Source organism: Arachis ipaensis, chromosome B2 (assembly GCF_059453495.1).
Source record: "Arachis ipaensis isolate K30076 ecotype BB chromosome B2, ASM5945349v1, whole genome shotgun sequence".
Classification (NCBI taxonomy): Eukaryota; Viridiplantae; Streptophyta; class Magnoliopsida; order Fabales; family Fabaceae; genus Arachis; species Arachis ipaensis.
The window spans coordinates 121515295-121534259 of record NC_142437.1 but is presented as its reverse complement, the minus strand read 5'-3'; the positions used below and the strand labels follow the sequence as shown (position 1 = coordinate 121534259).

The 18965-nt window shown below is 37.3% G+C and overlaps 3 protein-coding genes across 4 annotated transcripts; 1 reads left to right on the top strand and 2 right to left on the bottom strand.

Moving 5' to 3' along the window:
* The first annotated feature begins 2218 nt into the window (after window positions 1–2218).
* On the top strand, window positions 2219–3337 carry LOC107626219 (uncharacterized). Its single transcript, XM_016329049.3, has 2 exons — window positions 2219–2527; window positions 2643–3337. The coding sequence occupies exons 1-2, from the start codon at window positions 2296–2298 to the stop codon at window positions 2777–2779; spliced, it is 369 nt and encodes a 122-aa protein (XP_016184535.1). The 5' UTR covers window positions 2219–2295; the 3' UTR covers window positions 2780–3337.
* Window positions 3338–4355: 1018 nt separating this feature from the next.
* Window positions 4356–7075, bottom strand: LOC107626214 (mitotic phosphoprotein N' end (MPPN) family protein). 2 transcript variants are annotated; one of them, XM_021116535.2, is made up of 4 exons: window positions 6830–7052; window positions 5698–6310; window positions 5155–5278; window positions 4356–5044 (listed from the first exon to the last, which is right to left on the bottom strand). In XM_021116535.2, the coding sequence occupies exons 2-4, from the start codon at window positions 6273–6275 to the stop codon at window positions 4739–4741; spliced, it is 1008 nt and encodes a 335-aa protein (XP_020972194.1). In that variant the 5' UTR covers window positions 6276–6310; window positions 6830–7052; the 3' UTR covers window positions 4356–4738. The 2 variants fall into 2 exon arrangements, with proteins under 2 accessions (XP_020972194.1, XP_016184529.1); XM_016329043.3 differs by having other exon boundaries at window positions 4490–5044; window positions 5155–5266; window positions 6830–7075.
* A 940-nt stretch (window positions 7076–8015) lies between these two features.
* On the bottom strand, window positions 8016–18267 carry LOC107626212 (DExH-box ATP-dependent RNA helicase DExH12). The gene is made up of 5 exons (XM_016329041.3): window positions 17820–18267; window positions 14559–17620; window positions 13363–13752; window positions 9112–12295; window positions 8016–8403 (listed from the first exon to the last, which is right to left on the bottom strand). The coding sequence occupies exons 2-4, from the start codon at window positions 17526–17528 to the stop codon at window positions 9116–9118; spliced, it is 6540 nt and encodes a 2179-aa protein (XP_016184527.1). The 5' UTR covers window positions 17529–17620; window positions 17820–18267; the 3' UTR covers window positions 8016–8403; window positions 9112–9115.
* Between the last annotated feature and the right edge of the window lie 698 nt (window positions 18268–18965).

Genomic DNA, 18965 nt, shown 5'->3' with positions numbered 1-18965 from the left:
TAAAATCTGATAAAGGACTTGATATATATAGGTTTTATCAAAATAAAAAATATTAAAATATTTAATTAAAAAAAATATATTTATATGTAATATACTAAATTCAATCTTTACAATAATATTTAAATTTTTAAAATATTTAAAATATAAAAAATATAACAAATTTAAAATTTTTAATATCTATTTTAATTATAAAAAATTATTTTTATATTATTTATATTTTAATAAGTTTAGACAAATCTGACAGATTTATTATACTATTTTATGAACTTGAATTTGATTTATTAATAAAATTAAATTTTTAAATTAATTTAAAATTAAATTTATTTTATAACAGGTCATACCAAATCGAATGTAGGCCAACTTATAGATCTTAACAGGCCACCTCACTTATTTCTTCTCCTAACTATAACTACGTATGAACCCTAATAACCTTAATTGCTTATTTCTATAAATACTTGAAAAATAATTGCCTAAGATCAATTAAGTATAGTCGAAGTATGTTTATAGGTATCACCCAACTTTTCATTTTGGAGCTTGTTGTAACTTATGATTTCCAAATTCTTAGTTACCGAACAAATATGCATTTGTAACTTTTTTGGTGACTACGTCCATATAGAATTTGTGATAGCAGTTCGGAATCTTCGAATCGCGAATCGCGATTAATATATATTACGTCATAATTAATATTATAATATATTTATTTGTTGTGGAATATACCAGCATCGTTGCTTATAGTATTCCTTCAATTTCGGATAATATTCAAAGTAAACTAAATTTAGTCTACATAAAACACTTGCACCAATTTATGGTTGTATGTGCCCCAATATTTAATATAACTAGTCAAGCTAAAGAATACATATATATTCATATAATTACCAGGATGCTTCTCTTATGTTGAATATTGTTACAAAATTGAGAATTTAAGGATTTAATTAATTAACTTAACTAATCTTTGTCGGTTAATTAAATTCATAAAAATAAATAAATAAGTATTTATACAAGCTTTTGGGGGGTCCTTATATATACTCATTGAGTCCACAAACCAACTCTTAAGTATTTTTAAAAGGATATATTTGGATTGCGTCATATAGACATGGCAAATAAAGGATGTATTTTAATATCAATTATTGTTATATGTTTTTTAGCGTTTGTTCTGTTGTGGAAAGCCATTGTTGGCAACACTTTTCTTCAATGTTTTACACGTAGTCAATCTTTATGCATGCATATGCCTTTGCTGCTGCCAGGTATCAAAACAGTCTTCAGTAAAGAGACACACAAAAACAGAGTCTTAAGTTTATATCTTTTATTTATTTGGAGCTACACAGTTACTCAATATATATTCATGAACCTGGATATGTTTGTGTTGAGTTTGGGGATAATTATTTTCTAAAAGCATTAAATTTTATTTGAAAGACAATAATTAAGAAAACATATCATATCATTTATGAATAATAATAATAATAATGTTAGGGGTGTTTATGGATCGGATCATATCCGCAGATTCGCGATAAATATTTGTATCCGATCCGGAAATTACGGATACGGTCCGATTCGCAGAATTATTGGATCAGATAGGATCTTATCTGCACTTTTTACGGATCGAATTGCGGATATCTGTTCTACATTCGCATATCTGATCTGCGGATTCGCACAATAATAATTAAAAATAAATAAATATACATATGCTTGGTATTATATTTACTTATTTGTATGTTTTAATTAATAATTATTATTTGCCAATGAGTAATAGCTCAAATGGTATAGTCTCCCCATACTCAATTAAGAGGTTGCGGGTTCGAGTCTCCTATCTTTGGTAAAAAAAAAAAAAAAAAAAAAAATTAATAATTATTATTTATATATTGTATTATTTTATTTTTATTTTTTAAAAAAAGTTTGATTAAAAATATTTTAGGAATAAATAAGTTTAAAAGTGTGAAAAAAATATTTTTATTCAATTGTTTAAATAAAAATATTATTAAAAAGAGAAGATTCAATTATGCAAATATATTCGATATCTAATTCGATCTGCACATTTGCGGGTCGAATCCGACACTAAAAATTGTGAATATCATATCCGATCTTATCGGATGAAAATAGTGCGAATCAGATCAAATTTTCGATCATATTCGATTCGATCCAATTCGTGTACACCCCTAATAATGTAGAACCATTATATTATTTTTTTTCTTTTACATGGGCTCTAAAAGAGGGACAAAAGTATCATAATAGCATATGAAATAAAAGAGTTGTAGTGTGTTATTATTGTTCACATATGACACACAAATTAAAGAAATAATGGAGGAAGGTGGTGGTGGAGAAGAGAGGAGGATGAAGATGAAGGCGATGGTGGCCATAGATGAGAGTGAGGGAAGCTTCTATGCTCTAAAATGGGCCCTTGATAACTTCTTCAGCACTATATCCATTGACAATAATAACAACAATGAAGAAGGCAGCATAATGGTGTATCTTGTTAATGTTCAATCCAAATTCCAACAACATATCTACCCTGTTGGAGTTGCTGGAGCTGGTTTTTACCCTAATCCTTATTTCAATCCTTTTCATTAGTTTAAAAAAAATGTAGCATAACTTGTGTTGAGATATATTAATTAAACTTGGTTTTTCATTATGTGTATTATAATTAGGGAAACATAAGCATCAGAGCCAAAAGAAAATGGAAAATCTGAATCAACTTTATTATGCTAAAAGGAGTAATCACATGGAGATGCACAAAGAGGCATTACTGAATGCAAGAAACACCATCATATTAGTTGCTGTTTGATTGCAACTGTGACTTTTGCTGCTGGTATTGCTCCTCCTGGTGGTGTATACCAAGAAGGACCAATGAAGGGGAAGTAAATGGTTATCTGTGATGCTGATAGCACTTGGTTGTGGCTCTCTTGGGACAATCTTCATTGGTCTTAGTGTGTTGCTGGTTGAACATTGGCTGAGGAAATCCAAGTGGAAAAATACAAGAAAGGAAGGTGCAAACTCTGATGGAGAGAGAGAGTCAAACCTCAGATGTTGAGAGCTCTTATTTACATGGCTACCATTCATACTGATAAATTTAGTTTGGTTCATAATGAAAATAATGTGTCACCATCCCTACAATAGTGGTCAATTATGTATACATTTCATACAAGAATTCATAGAAAGCTACTTGATCAGTTGATCTTTAATCTATGGGTGAATACCCCATCCCGGCCCCTGATAATTTTTTCGAAGGGCTACGAGGCCCCGAACACAAAAAATATCCATTTCAGCCCCTGATCATGATATAGGACTGTGTTGTTTGCCATGACAAGGAACTCTCAATAAACTAATACAATGCATTTTTATATTTGGTCTATGCAGGGCTTCAGTTTTACTCCTTCCTAGTCTTCAAATTTATTTGCTTAAAACTTTCTTTCTTTGAGTCATGTATATAATTATATACACCTCAAGCAGTGGAATATTCTGTGATTAGAAGCACCAAATAAAGTCGAAAGCTGAATGTTCTAATTAACTAACAATGTCTAAGCTAATAAAATAGTTCAGCACAAAGGAAAAAAAAAGAAACTTGAATGAGAGAAACTCAAGGCATGATCATAAATAAATAATTAAATACAATACAAAATCCATATAACTTGAATGAGTCACTTGCATCGCAGTGAAAGTAGTCCCATTTCTCCACACCTAGAACTGACTCAACTGAGTCATTCTCATACTCAAATACTGCAAAAACAAAGCAAATTAACATTCAGAAGTTGCACAAGTCTAAGTGCAAATTAAATGCCATAGACAGTCCCTCGCAGCTGTGGTACACAGCATGATGAAGAGAATCACACACTTAAATAGATGTGACATACTTTATTAAGAATGGATATTGAAGAACCAAAAAGTGGTGGTAAATCAATGCGAAGTGTACTAACGTGCGGCCATTATTGGCGGTTATGAGTTAAGTTGGTCAAAGAATGGTCGACAATCAACATCACATCTTTGGCGGTTTTCGAATATGGCCGCTGCTATAGCTAACGTTCCTTGCTGGTATAAATAATAATGAAAAAGTATTAATTATACGATGTTTCTTGTCTGATTTTATTTTTGTGACAGATTCTTCTGTCTGATTATGCTGAAACCTTCAAATTATATTTCCTACGAAATTTAGATTTTAGAATATGAAACTAGAACTAGAGCAATTAAAAATGGATGCAGCATCTATAATGGGTTTTTGGAAGCCATATCCTGTTGACAGAAGTGAGAAGTATCCATGCAAAACAAGCGCAAAAGATTTTAACGAAAAGAGAAAAAAACAGCTCCAAAGATTATCTAAGTACACTTTCCATATTCTGTTGACAAAAGTATTCGACTCAAAAGGATCACAGAAATAATGAACAAGCTCACATGCTGCATCCTCTTTGATTTTAGAGGCTACAATTTTCATTCCCTTTACCATTTAACAGGACCACCGTAATCTCAAATACCTAGAGTATTGGCCAGCTTTACAGAACCATTGATGAACCTGTAGTTAATATATGATATTCCAAAAACATAGCTACAAAGACTTTGACCTATAGTTATCCAATAAGAATGAAACATTATGAAGAAATAAATTCCAATCACTAGCATCTAAAGAGTAAACATTCCAACTCAAATCCAGAATGCATGCCAAACTTCTTAACAACATTTGTATAGCCGAAAGAGTCACCCATTGCTAAAAACAAAACAGAATGATATAGTATGATCCACCATTACAGCTCATCTAGACTCCAAACATCAAATCCATGATCTTGGACACCAATGATTTTGTTGGAGAAGCAATGGCTCCTCCAGTTTGCCGGGCACTTGAGTTGCCATTCTGCAGATAGTAGGGTCGAGAGGGAGCTTTCAGCGTACTTGATTCTGAATTTCTAGCAGACGGAAGAGGTAAGGGCATAAATCCCTGATGGTTAAGCCGTTCATCCAATGCTTGACGTTGCATGGGATCCAAGGGTTTCACACCAACTATTAGGACTCCATTGAGCTGCACTCCATTCTTGTTAAGGGCTTTCTGGGAATCAGAACGATTCTGCATATGCATTGATCTCATCAAAACAGTATGTATGCATAGTTTTGATTGATTGATGCACAACTATTGCTATTTAATCAATAAGTTCAAGTAAGGGAAAGATTGCACACCTGATATAAAATATGCATCCAATTAGCATCTCTAGGACCAGGAACATGTTTCAAAATTTCACCACATTTTTCAAACTCCCTTAAAACCAAATTAGTATCACCTGGAGAAAATCTGCAGGAGGAACTTGTTAACGAAATGATATCAGTATATACAATATAGAAACTAGATCTCATCATATAAATGAAATGACATCCAAAACATAGTTGCAAATTTGACAGGCCCCATTGAAATGTGCAAGAGCATATTCATTCTTTACACCGAAAACATGGTCATTTTGTGGAAGGTATATTTCTTACGCAGAAATAGCTGCACATCTTACTTCTTACATTGTTCAAAACTCTTTCCCACTCAGTAAGCTTTCTTTGTGTGTCATAGGAAAATTTATGTTATTTTATTCACGCTTTCTTTGCATACATGGCAACAGCATAAGGTGCATAATCACAATGAAATATATATAGTGGAATAGGATTAAGGTTAATAACTCAGTGCAGTACTACAATCAATAGTCAAGACTTAAATGCTGAAGTAAGATAGGCCATTACCCATAAACAGTCACCCACTCTTCCTCATTGAGATTCCCAGCTGGCAAAGAATTCCTTTGAACCTCTGGCCTTGCTACTTCCAGCTGCGGAGGGAGAGTTATAAGAGCACCAGGCTGAACCACACCCTCAACTGGTGAACTCCTTCCCTTTTCATCTTGTTCTCCGGCACTCTTTGCAGTTGTGGGTGACCACCAACTCAACCCTGGTGAGCTCTGCTGGCTTTGTTGCACCCCTCTTAACACATAAGATGTGCTGGCCTCGGATTTGCTTTTCAATGGAGTTGAAAATTCTCTATTTGAAGCTTGAACTGGAGTCCTAATATTGGATTTAGACTCCGGGGATATTTGGTAATCCGGTAAGCCTGATTCAGGAGAAAAATCTGACCTGTCTTCCAAGGTGAAAACAGGAGGAGGTGGAAGGTCCGAACCACCGAAATTCTCACGCCACAGAGCAGATACTGCAGCTGCCTGTCCCGGACTTGAAAACTTTCCTCTCCTGGAAGAAACGGGCGAGGCTAAATCCTGGAAAAACAAAGTCTGTCTACCAGACTTTGGAGTTTTGTGCACTGTGGTGCTCATGTTATATTCTTAATCTAGCAGAATCAAATCACTAGCTGCAAAAGCAAACAAAGAAAACGGCTGCATTAAAACAAAATTCGCTGAGAAATTCATGATAAGGATATGGATTCCCAGAATTCAATATAACTAGTAGATTTACCTGGCAGCTAAGGTAGCTAAAATCATAATATATAAAGGTACAGGCAAGGGTTTAGTATTTGAAAACCCTATTATTAAAGTACGTATCAAAATTTGGTTCATTTTCATCAGAGCGCTAGAATTCTTGAAGAAAGAAGCATCCAAATACAAATGACACAATAAAAATGTCATGTAAAGTGTAAGAAATCAGAGAATAAATGGAGGAAAGAATTGTGTTGAAATTAAAATTTTCAGCTAAGAATCAGAGACGAACACTTTGACTTGAATGAGCTATCTGGAGCTGCAATTAAGCATTTATAAGAGATGAAGATGAAATCAGAACAAATAAAAACTAGTTGCAATGAAAAAGGATCTACGGGAAACGAACAAAGGATTCTGAATCCAAGTTTGTGCTGAGAGAAAGAAAGAAAGAGTACCTGGAAATATGGGAGCGAAGGTTGAAGAGCGATGCAATGGATTCAGATTTCAGAAGAGACGAGATTTTGAGTCCAATTTTTGGGGGGTTTTAGAAAATTTCCCTCCCAAAATCAAACCAAAGCGCTCCTTAGCTCAACTCAGCTGCTCCATTGCAATAACGTCTCAACTCTTCTCTATTATACTGTTTTCTAGTATTCATTAAATTCAAAACCCTAATCCCCCTCTTTCTTTTTCTTTCCACTTTTAATTAACTTGCCGACAAAACAGATTCAAATCATAGTTGTCAGAACCGGTTCAGTAATCGAACCGGTCACATTATTAAATTTCTGATTCAATTGGTAAATCACGAATTGAACCGATTGACTCAAAGATGGAGAAGAAAGACGAGACACGACTTGCAAGCACAGAATGCTGAGGATCCGGCAAGAGACGCGGCGAAGGCGGCAAGTATGCAGTGGCGGTGAACCGAAGTGAGCGGCCAGAGCCGTCCATATTTCTCAAACTCACCGGTTTACCGAATTTTTACAAAACCTAACCGAGTCAAAAGGGTTCTCTCGAATTTGTTCCTTATCCACTCCAATATGTCCAGACCGGACCGACCTAGAATATGGGTCCGTTCGAAATATTTTCCAACTATGATTTTATCATATATTAATTAACCAACATGGCTTTTTTATTTAATCCCCAATCTTTTATTTTTTGGACATGAAAAATATCGAATCCTAGTCTTCCCTTTTTTTTTTTTTATATAGATACGGGTCAAGGAGCTAATCACAAATTATTGGGTTCAAAACATATCCATCACCTGTTTGGATTTAATTGGACCATTACATTTGGGCCCATTCAATTTCGTGATACACAACTCATCTCTATAAGACATCAAAACACACGCCTTCTCCAATATTTCAAATAAAAAGCGCCGTTAAAACCCGTCAATACACTTTTTTTCCACAATACTGAAACAGAAAATAATAACGATAAAAAAAATAAATAAATCAATCAAACTAAATATACCCTAATTTTCTTCAATCCCAATCTTGGATAAGCTGGTCTGCAAACATTATCATCGATAGACCATACCTGGAGTCACAATCTATATATTATGTAGACAAATAAAAGCAAAATAAGAAATTCGACCATAAAAACAAGTAAAATAGAAGTGAACTCTCGAGTCTCGACTTAAAATTTCGTAAAGTACAATCATCGATATTCAGATAGCAATACATCTGTACAAACTAGAGTTAAAAGATTAACTACCACACTAGCAATTCTCCGAAAATATAAGAGAGTTCCTGCATTATGAGATGGGATAAAAATGGTCAAAAATGAAAATTCAGGTCTATCATCCTTGGATGCAATAGCCCAAAATTGACACCTTTCATCCCAAAGTTCAAAATTATAATACTAAATCAAGGGCTCAAGCGTCATCCAAACTCCATTTCCTAGTGTTGCAACTTGTTACTGGCCTGCAAAATTGTGTTCCAATAAGCAACGCTACATCTACTTCACTTGCTACTCCTGAGCCCTGAGAATGATAATTACTCCTTTGCCTACCACTGTTTTATGCGTGTTCCTTAATCCAAGACAAAAAAAAAAGAAAAAAGAAAAGTGAGTTTGTCACTATTACTACCAAAATTGCCACCAAACCAACAAGCAGAAGTTAATAAAGATAAAAAAAATGTTATTATTACTACCAAAAAACCGAATCATTGTCATTCAAATTTGCAGCTTAACAAAACTGTTAAGGATATAAAGATTTCATAAGGTTCAGAGCAAACACGCAAAAGAATATTCAAATAAAAGGGTTCAATACGAGAGTATGACGATGACATTTTCGTAAGGGGGATGATGAGGCTACTTCTATTAAATATGCCATGACCCAATAACCAAATACTCCCTTTCATTGTCTGGAAACATTGATCTTCTAAATGTACCGCTCCAAATCGACAGTATTTTGTAATATTTTGTACATTAATCTTCTCATGTACCACTCAAACAGACGATTTAATTGTGAAACAGAGAGATAAGCAGTTAATACTACTTGTAAAACACACATGGCATTAGAATATCGTACTATTTCAGCAGTATGCATTAATTTAACTAATCCAAGTGACATCCACAAACCTAATTAATTAGAACCTCTCAAGAAAACAAAACAACACACAGACATCAACTCCTGACATCTGGCAAGATATTGTTGACAAGTGTTTTATCAAATAAGATGATCCCATCAAACATTCAACTAGAAGTTTAGCATATGGCAAAGGGAAAAGCAATCTACCTCTTCATTCTCTACTGCTATCTAAATCAGCAGCCCCTGCTGCTTTGACATCAATGGAAAAAGCATACTCCTGATCACAGCCCAGGTATGAATCGCACATGAAGTAAAGGGTATAGGATTTCTTTCCAGCATCAGCAGGAGCAGCAAACTCCAGTTTGGCTTTTAGCTTCCGCTGAAGCGAAACCCGTTTAATGGCAAGCAACAAGTTGTTTTTGGTGTCACCAACAACAAGCCACCATCCCTCCTCCTTGGATTTTGGATACCTGGGAGCATCAACAGGTCCTACTTCTGCCTGATCCCGTTCGAGAGCGACTTGTATTGTGACATCTTCCCCAGCCCGCACATTGTCACTGTCTATCACCTCATATGACAAATCAATATTGGGGAAACGATTACAAAATCTGGCAATATCAAACAACTGGGAATCTGACATGCCCAACAACTCCCGCCTTTCATCATCGTCCATCTCTAATAAATCAAACACAGTTTCTATACTCTTCCCTGGGTTCTCCTGGCATTTCTTAGCCAGATCCTTAGTAAAGTGAGGAAGTTGTAATAGCATGGAGTCACGTTCCCACATTCCTTGAGTAACCATTTGACTAACTTCCATGGCCAGAAGAGCCAAGCTTAGCCAACCATTACTTGATATTACATCTACCATTGACTGAAGCAATCTATTTGCACAAAGAAGAACCTCCCTCTGGTCCAGTGCAAGATTTCCCCCGACAAATTGCCTTGAGAAGTGGGCCTGCAGCAAAGCATTAGCTTTAACATGTGGGTCTGTGACTCTCGGGTTTTCAAAGGAAAACCTTTGGTGATTAATTAATCTGCGAACCACCTCTTCCTCCCCGGGTCGTATTGGAAGCTGAGCATACTCAGAAGCTGAAGACAGAACCTCCAAAAGACCCTTCATTTTTGTCTTTGAAGTCAATGATGACGAAAACCGCTCAATTGTCGTGTAACTGATGTAATAATATGAAGCAATCATACCAAGATTGAGTGGAGAAAGATCCATGTCATCCTCGATGAGAACACACTTGCTCGCTTCCAAATCACTTAATGTATTTTCCACAAGCTCTGAAAGGTGATCAGAAAGATGTCTGTGACTAACTCCTTGTAGATTGTAATAGTTGGGATTTTGTGTGAGACGCCTGTACATGAATGTCCATGTGAGATAATCAACAGCATCTTGCTTATTCTCAATAACCCCAGCAACAATTTCAGCATTCAGGTTATCATGCAAGAAGTGATGAAGGTGGCTCTCAACAGGGAAAGCTTCATATAAAAATTTCTTGTAGTATTCTTTCCGGGGTGCATGACACAAGATGACACATTTCCCAGAATTATCTACCAAAGGCCGGCTGGCATGACCCATCATCTGCAGAAGATCAGTAACAGGGTAATCTGACTGTGCATTTTCACGCCCATCATAATACTGTGTGCCCATCACAACTACCAAGTGAGCCGACAATGCCACTCCCCAACACATAGAACTACTCAAAACACACACCTGAATCCAGCCAGCTTCAAACAGTTGGGTCACAATATCATAATCCAGATTGTTTAAGCCCTCATGCAAGTATCCCACTCCTCCTTGTAAAGTGGCTTTCAACATTCCATCACTAATCCTGTCAAGAAAAGGTTCAAGCTCTTCTGAGGACCGCAATAAGAAGGGCTTCTCTGCACCGTCTGCACTCGAGTATGTAATCAGATCCACAGCTGTCAGCTGCACATGCTTCCTTGTAGGCACAAATACAAGAGCAGGTTTTGCATTCTTGGCGTGCTGAACAATTGCAGTATAAGTTGGTTTTGTCATTGCTTGCATCCTTGCCTCAAAATTAGCAATGTCTACACCTTGAATGTGTATTTCCAAAGGTACAGGACGAACGCCGGGGGGAAAATTGAAAAGACCATGGGAAGTAGCTCCAATCCATTCTCCTAGATCCTTGGCATTTGCAAGAGAGGTAGACAAAGCCACAATACGAATCTTGTTTTCAACCTGACTAGCAATATATCTCATCCTCGAAACAATGACTTCTAAAACAGGACCACCTTGACCTCCAATTAAGTGGAGTTCATCAATGATGAAAAGGCTAACCTGCTGCACATGTTTCCTTTGTTTCCAGCGGCGGGATAAAGCATCCCACTTCTCTGGGGTGCTAATGATAATCTGACCTTTCTCAAGTAGCTTCAAGTCAGCTGCTGTTTCTCCAGTCAATTGAACCACCTTCAATTTAAGACCACCTCCAAATTTCCTCTCCCAATCACGATACCGTTCCTTGGCAAGTGCTTCAATAGGTGCAATATAAACAACACGCATGACACTATCAGGCCCTTTTTGATGATTCCTCAAAATAGCGAATTCTGCACAGATGGTCTTACCACTTCCTGTCGGTGCAGCAACTAATACATTGTCATCAGAATTATACAGAACTGTGAATACTTGGGTCTGAACAGGATTGAAATGCTTGAAATCCTGATAAAGTGCTTCATACGATGGATTTCTCAATGCAGTCACAGGCAGTGGTTGCAGGTCCAAGAGTTCAGTTGGGGGAGGGTACTTTTCAGGTAAGATAAGGTGCCTGAAGGAAACAGGTAGAACAGTTTGTGACCCAAGCCATCTATCTGAAACAACATGGATGAAGTATTGAGGAGGAAGAGGTTCGTAGATTGGAACTGTGAAATTCAGCGTATGATCCTCATCAATAAACTGCTTTTTCAGCATAAAATTCTCATGATGAAGGATATATTCCCCATCATTGTCCTCAACAATCACCCAAAAAGGCTCAACATAACCATGAATTCTGTCATCCCATGCAAAATCTGGAGTTATCGTGAGTTCAACCCTCAGAACTGTCCGAGTAATAGGCTGCACATGAGCTGCAAGGTTCAGTTTTGGAAATTGATGGATATATTTATGAAGCATCCTTCCCATCTTTGGAGCACGAATGAGTTCACCTATCTCTTGTGATGATAGGTCATAATACCTCTCCCAAGCCAAATCTTTCTTCTCCAACTTCGTTAATACATCACTAGGGATACCATTGAACTGACGAAGGGGTGTTTGGACACTCCACATCCTCTTGGTCACCATCTTGCACAAGTTCAGAGCCTTTTCAGCCAACTGTGCCCATCCACGTTTCATTACAATCTCAAAAAGAGCCCGCAAAAGGCGTCCAGCACTCTGAAAGAACAAATAATAAAAATCAGTAAAATACTTGCAAATTACAAAAGTCAGCAAGACAGGAAAATTTGGCGTTCTTTTGCTGTGTTTATGTTTTCATTTATAAGAATTTTAGAAAACAATTTTCAAAATTAAATTTTGGAAAACATGGAATCTGCGTCCTTTTTAAGTGTTCTCTAAGAAAATTGACAAGAACTGAGATATGAAAACATGGTGGCATGCCCCATAATTAAGCTGAACTTTCTTTTTCTTTTCAACCTTTCTTTTAAATAGTCCCCCACCCAAAACCCCTTTATCACTTCACCCTCACAACTGCAAATGTTGCCCACTTTGCCTCACTGCTTCCAACCCTTGCTGGCACTGCCTCCTGCTCCGTCGCCGGCACCACACATGCCCCAAGCGACCACTGTCAAGCATTGTTGCAACAGTTCCCTTCTTCCTTTTATTCTTCAGATGCATTAACAGTAATTTCATGAAATTGTGATTTTGAGCCTTTTGGTATTTTTGTCATTTCCTCCCTTTCAACTAATTGTAGTTGCATTCATAATGAGATTAATTTTCTGTTAGGGAATTAATAATGGATATGAAAGAAAAATCAGTTTGTATCTGGGTTTGCATTCAAAAAAAAAAAAGAAAAGAAAAAAGAGATCAACTTAACTGTACTCAGTTATAAAATACAGGCATGTACACACAGGGAAAATTAAACGTATTCTAATATCACAATTTATTTTGAAGTTCATATAAAATATTTTTTAGTTCATAATTTTTGAAAACAATGACACGTAATATGATGCATAATAAAATTAAGTTACTATTTTAGTTACTTCAAGATATTTCACGTTTAAATTATTTTTAAGTTGACATTTACTTTTATTTTAAAAGTTTTAACAGATTGAAAATTGGCAAATCAAACAGATTTTCAACGTTTCCAAGTTTTTAAAGACAACAAAATATAGTCAAACCAAACATGTTTCCTAGAACTTGAGAATATGAAAATAGAAAATGTTTTCTTATTTCTTTAACAAAACTGACCATTAATATCTCAATAGTATAGAACATATTCTCACCTGAGTTATGAAAACCATATCAGATGTTAGTGAAAGCCCTTCAAGCTTTAACTGTGAAATGTATGCTTGAAGCAAAACATTGATTTTCGCACTTGGCTCTTCCAAACTCTCCTTGATGGGAATGGGAACACGGTCCAAAAGCTTTGCTAGCTCCATCTTCTCATCCTGCCGTACCGTCACATACTTGAATTCTTCACTCAGTGAGAACAATCGGCATAGCTCTATGTCTCCCATCGTAGGCTTCAAATGCTCGTTATATGTGGAGATGGTTCCATGTGTTATGTAGTAGTAACTCGCAATGCGACCCAAATCAGTGACCTGAAAATACCCACTCTTCCTGTCATACTTCACCAAATTATTCCTATCCAAGATGGTTGCAGCTGTATGAATCTGCAAGATTTCAATCAGAGATTAAGATTAGCCAATAAACCAGTAAAATATTGGAATGGGCAATGCAAGGATACACATCCAAAACATCTGCATTAATATCACCCAAATTCGTCCACCATATTATCGAAAGAGAAAATCCCAATTCCAGGTAAAGGAAACAGGTAATTTTAGTAGTGAAAACAACAAATTTTTCCTCTAAGTGGAAAATAGAATGGAAACCATGTGCCGTCTTTGTAACTAAACAAACCTTAAGTTTCTCAGCCAATAATGAACTAGTAACCACTTTAAACAATTCTACACAAACCATTAATTGACAAGCATAAATATGACTAGAGACACATTCCATACATTTCACACACAAAAAACAGATATACAATTAATCGAAAGAAAAAGAAAACCCATAATAAATAAACTAGTGTTGGGTTAAAAGATAAAAATAACTAAATAAAACAAACCAAATAAAGGCAAAGAAATCAGTTTGGTTCAGGTAAATGATGCATAACGACACAATGAAAGCATATATTGCAGCGCAACTTCAAGTTTTTCTTGGCCGATGAAGATCTAGTACCCTTTAAATAATTCTAACACGACTACAACGCCCATCCATATATATGTCGCATGCACGCGCTCACACAAACAAATGAAAAACCGGGGGGTTGGGTGGGGGGAGTCCTTAATAAATAAACAGAAAAAGGAAGTGTCAAGTTAAAACTTCTAAAAACAAACCAAATAATGACAGACATCTTTTTGGTTCATGTAATAATGCATTATGATACAATTAAAACTTATATTGCAGTGATACTTACCAAATCAGCTCTTCTTTCCTCCAATAATACATCTCTTGTCAGCGCATCAGGTTCCAAACCATAAAGTGAAGGATTCCGCACCATGCGGACATACAAGTAAGTATATCCAAGCCAATGACAGGCTTCTCTAGCATTTTGGACAGTACCAAGTACAATTTCTGCATTCAGCTGATCAGCCAACTTGGACACAAACTGGCTCTCAATAGGAAGTTGCTGATTCATAAGTGAGAGGTAATACTGCAACTCACTATGGCCAGTAACAATTATTCCTTCACCATACGAGTCATACTGGGGCCTTCCAGCACGACCCAGCATCTGCATCACATCAAGAGGGCTCAGTTCAGTCCATGCTCCCTTCTCCGGACTGTAAATCTGTGTTCCCTTAATTATCACCGTGTGAGCTGGAAGATTCACACCCCAGGCAAGGGTTGCGGTGGATACCAAAACTTGCACATGCCCATCAGCAAAGAGATCCTCAACAAGCTGACGATCTGTCCTGTTCATACCGGCATGATGAATTGCAAAACCGTATGGCAGAAGATCCTTAAGATCATTGCTCTTCACAAGGTCCGTATGAGTATGAAGAATCTCCCGACTTGCACTATCTTCTTTAAGGAATCTAGCAAGAGTATCTTTTGCAAGAGCAGTATCTCTGATGGCTTTAGCTGTTTTAGCAGTTTCTTTCCTTGAATGTACAAATATAAGAACTTGATGTTTTCCTGCCACAGCCATAACTTTCTCATAGCAAATATCATTCATCAACTGGAACCTCTGAAGTGGCTTCTTTACTGTGATTCCAACATACTGTTGAGAAAGGGGAACAGGCCTATAACTATTATCAAAATAGAACAACCCCTTATCCAGTTTAACTCGTAAGAATAGTGCCACATCTTCATAATTAGGAAGGGTAGCAGACAAACCCACCAACCGAATATGCTCTTCTGTGGCTTCAATCTGCCTCACTGTTCTAGCAACAATGCTTTCAAGAACAGGACCTCTATTATCATGAAGAAGATGGATCTCATCAATGATAACTAGTTTCACAAGCTGTGTGTAAGTGCGATCTCCTGACTTCCGAGTGATAATATCCCACTTCTCAGGTGTTGTTACAATAATTTGAGTCTCCTCTATCTGTTGTCGGGTTAGCGATTGATCTCCACTGAGCTCCCTAACTTTAACATCATAACTCTGCAGCCGATTGGATAAATTCCCAACCACCTCAGCTACAAGGGCTTTCATAGGTGCAACATAAACAATTTTGTATGCACTATGATCAATTGAACCATCATCTGGATTTCTATGCAGGGCAATCTGCCGGAGTATTGTGAGGACCGCCACATTAGTTTTACCAGCCCCAGTTGGAGCACAAAGAAGAAGATTGTCAGGCTTGAAAAGAGCAGTCTCGTAAACCTGGCTCTGAACCCTATTCAACTGTGTCATTCCTTTAAAGGCTGGTTGTGCCCAGTCAGGCATAGAAGATATCTTAACAAGCTTCTCATTCTCCTTAAGTGGTTTAGCCTTCAAAGCTGGCACATGAATTTCTTCATAACCCTTGCTGAGATGCCTATAAGACCCATCTGGAAGGTCACACTTCTTTTTTGCCATAAACAAACCACCTTGAGCAAAAGCAAGGTTATCTAGATCAATCATCTGACGCTGACCTTTCAACCATCCACTCTCTGCATCTCTATCAGCAAGCCCCCTCCTGCTCCTCTCCCTGTCCGTGTTCCCCTCACCACCAGTATCGTCCCTCAACCGACGTGCCTCTTCCCTTATACTCTTCTCCAAGTTCTTCTGCCTCTCCTTCGCAGAGGCCCTTGTTGCGTGCAACTGTTCCAAAATAGGCTGCAAATCTGTCCCCTTCATTTCCTCCTCAATCTTCTCTCTTTCCTCCTGGTCCTGTGCCCTTGCCAACTTGGTACACCACACTATCTTCAGTCTGTTCCTTAAAAGGAACTTAATGAGACTGAACTTATCAAACTCAAGATGGATCAACAGCTTGTTCTCAACTTCTCTGTCATCACCTTCAGCCAGAATCTTTAGAACCTCTTCAGCGAGTTTCTGGCACTGCTGTGGATCAATCTGCTGCTCAAACGCCTGTGAAATCTTCCTCTGCAGCCAATAGGCATCTATATCCTGTACATTGAGACTCATTCCCTCATTTGCATCCTCCATATCTTCATCGTCAATACCACCACCCATTTGCATACCACCTGATCCATTTGGTTCGGCAACATCATCCTCATCCTCTTCCTCCTCTTGCACCTGATCAAGATCACTCTCATCATCGTCATCCTCATTCTCCTCAAATTCCACTGCCACACCAACATCATCATCAAGGCCATCATCGCCATCCATAGCCGAGGTACCATTGGCAGCATCAGACCCCTCCTGAAAGTCTGTAATAAGCTTCCCAATAGAAACCAGCTGGTCAAACACTTGATTAGGAATAGGATTCAAAAGCTTCTCAATTTCCTTCTTCTTGTCCGGATTCTTAACAGCATCATTCTTGAGCACTGCAAGAATCTCATCAGCCGCACCGCTAACAATGCTGAGCGGCTGCCCGCCAAGCTGCTGTTGAATGACACTCAGCATGGCCTCATAGGCAGCCCTAGTCTCTTTGGTCTTGGGCTGATACACGCCTTCCTCCGTGGCAGTGAGGACACTCTCTTCCTGGAGGCGGCGGCGCTTGCCCTGTCGAGGCAGGGGCTCGGTCAAAGGGTCACGCTCCTTTTTCTTCTTCTGCTTAGCCTTCTCAAGTTTCTCATCCAGCTCGGCGGGCCTGCCACGGTAGGCCCGGTCACCAAAGCTCCTCGGGTCGATCTTCCCCCACAGTGACTCGGGTTCACCAGTAGGCTCGTGGGTTTCCCGGGGACGCGAGTCGGTGGTGAGGACCAAGCTCGAGTTGGCACGGTACTCATACTGCTTGAACCGTGCGTGTGCCTCCGCACCACCACCAAGGTGCGACATTTTTCTCTACTCTCTTTAAAGCCAAGTTAAGAGAGAGAGAGAGAGAGAGAGAGAGAGAGGGAGAGAGAGAGAGAGAGAGAAATACCCTAACCCTGCAAAATCAAAATTGAAAGCAAAGATGGATCAGAAAAGTCTTAGATACGACCAATTGAAACAAAACCAGGCAACATAAGAAAGACAATAAGATTGAAGTAATCGAAAGAAGAAAAAAGTAATAACAAAAGTGTCCGACTATGGAAATGGTAAAACCCTGATGCTGAAAAGGTTGAAGAGAATAGAAAAATGTAATACCTATATTGGAAAAGTGAATATCACAGATCAGCAGAGAGATATGACCGGCAGCGAGAGAGTACAGAGGTAGCCACCGAGACCCGGTGAGTAGAAAGCAAAGCAGCAACGGAGAGATGGACAAAAACCAGAGGAGATTAGAGCAGATAGCTCAAAGGTTGTAGCCTTGTTGAAGAAGGATGGAGGAGAGAGAACACATAGAAGTAGCCGCAGTGAAGAAGTGGGAGTAACGCTGGAGAAAGATGTTTGTAAAAGAGGCTCGAATTGGTAGAGGGCTGTATGTGTGCGTGACAGAGCGAGAGACAGGGGACTTAGGAAAATTAGGGCTTTGGCATGTAAGTGAATGGGGTGGTGCGGTCGTGTTTGCACGAAGATGGTGATGGAGTAAACAGTGAAAAGAGTCGGCTTATTTGGATGGTCGGTGGTGAGCAATGTAGAAGCAGAACGGGTTAAAAAATCTAGTATGTTTGAGAAATAATAATTAATTTTGTTATACTAGCTCATAAGCATTATAGTATCAATTTTCCGATTAAATAATAAAAATTATTGAATAATTGCTAAACAGGAAGAAAGATAATAATTTCATGTACTATATAAAGATATAAAGAGAATTGTAATGGTTTGAGTGAAATTTTTGTCCTTTTAAAATTTTTGTTATTACTTTTATACAATTATAATACAGAATCGAAGTTGGTTCATTCAAGTTTATAATTTATATAGATTTTTTACTATTGAGTTATAATTATTTTATGTATTATTTAAAAAATAATTAATAAAAACGTGATTTTGTAAGAACTTCATTTTTCGTAATATGATTTTTTGAGTTTTCTGCGATTGGAATTTGTGAAATTTGAGAATTACAGTTTATTTCGTTTTAACTAAACGGATCCATATAAAAAAAAAGGTTTCTATTAAAATATTTTTTAATATAAAACAAAAAATATTTTTAATGATGATATTTAATTACTGGATCTAAATTTATCCAATAAAAAATTTTTACTTGTATTTTTGATCCGTTTAACTTCACCAAAATATTTTTACTTGTATTTTACTTGATCTGATAAAGTAAAAATAAGTAATCAAGTAATTACTATTTTTGGTAATTATCCTTTATTTTTTTGCCTTAATTTCTTTTATATTGTTACCGTG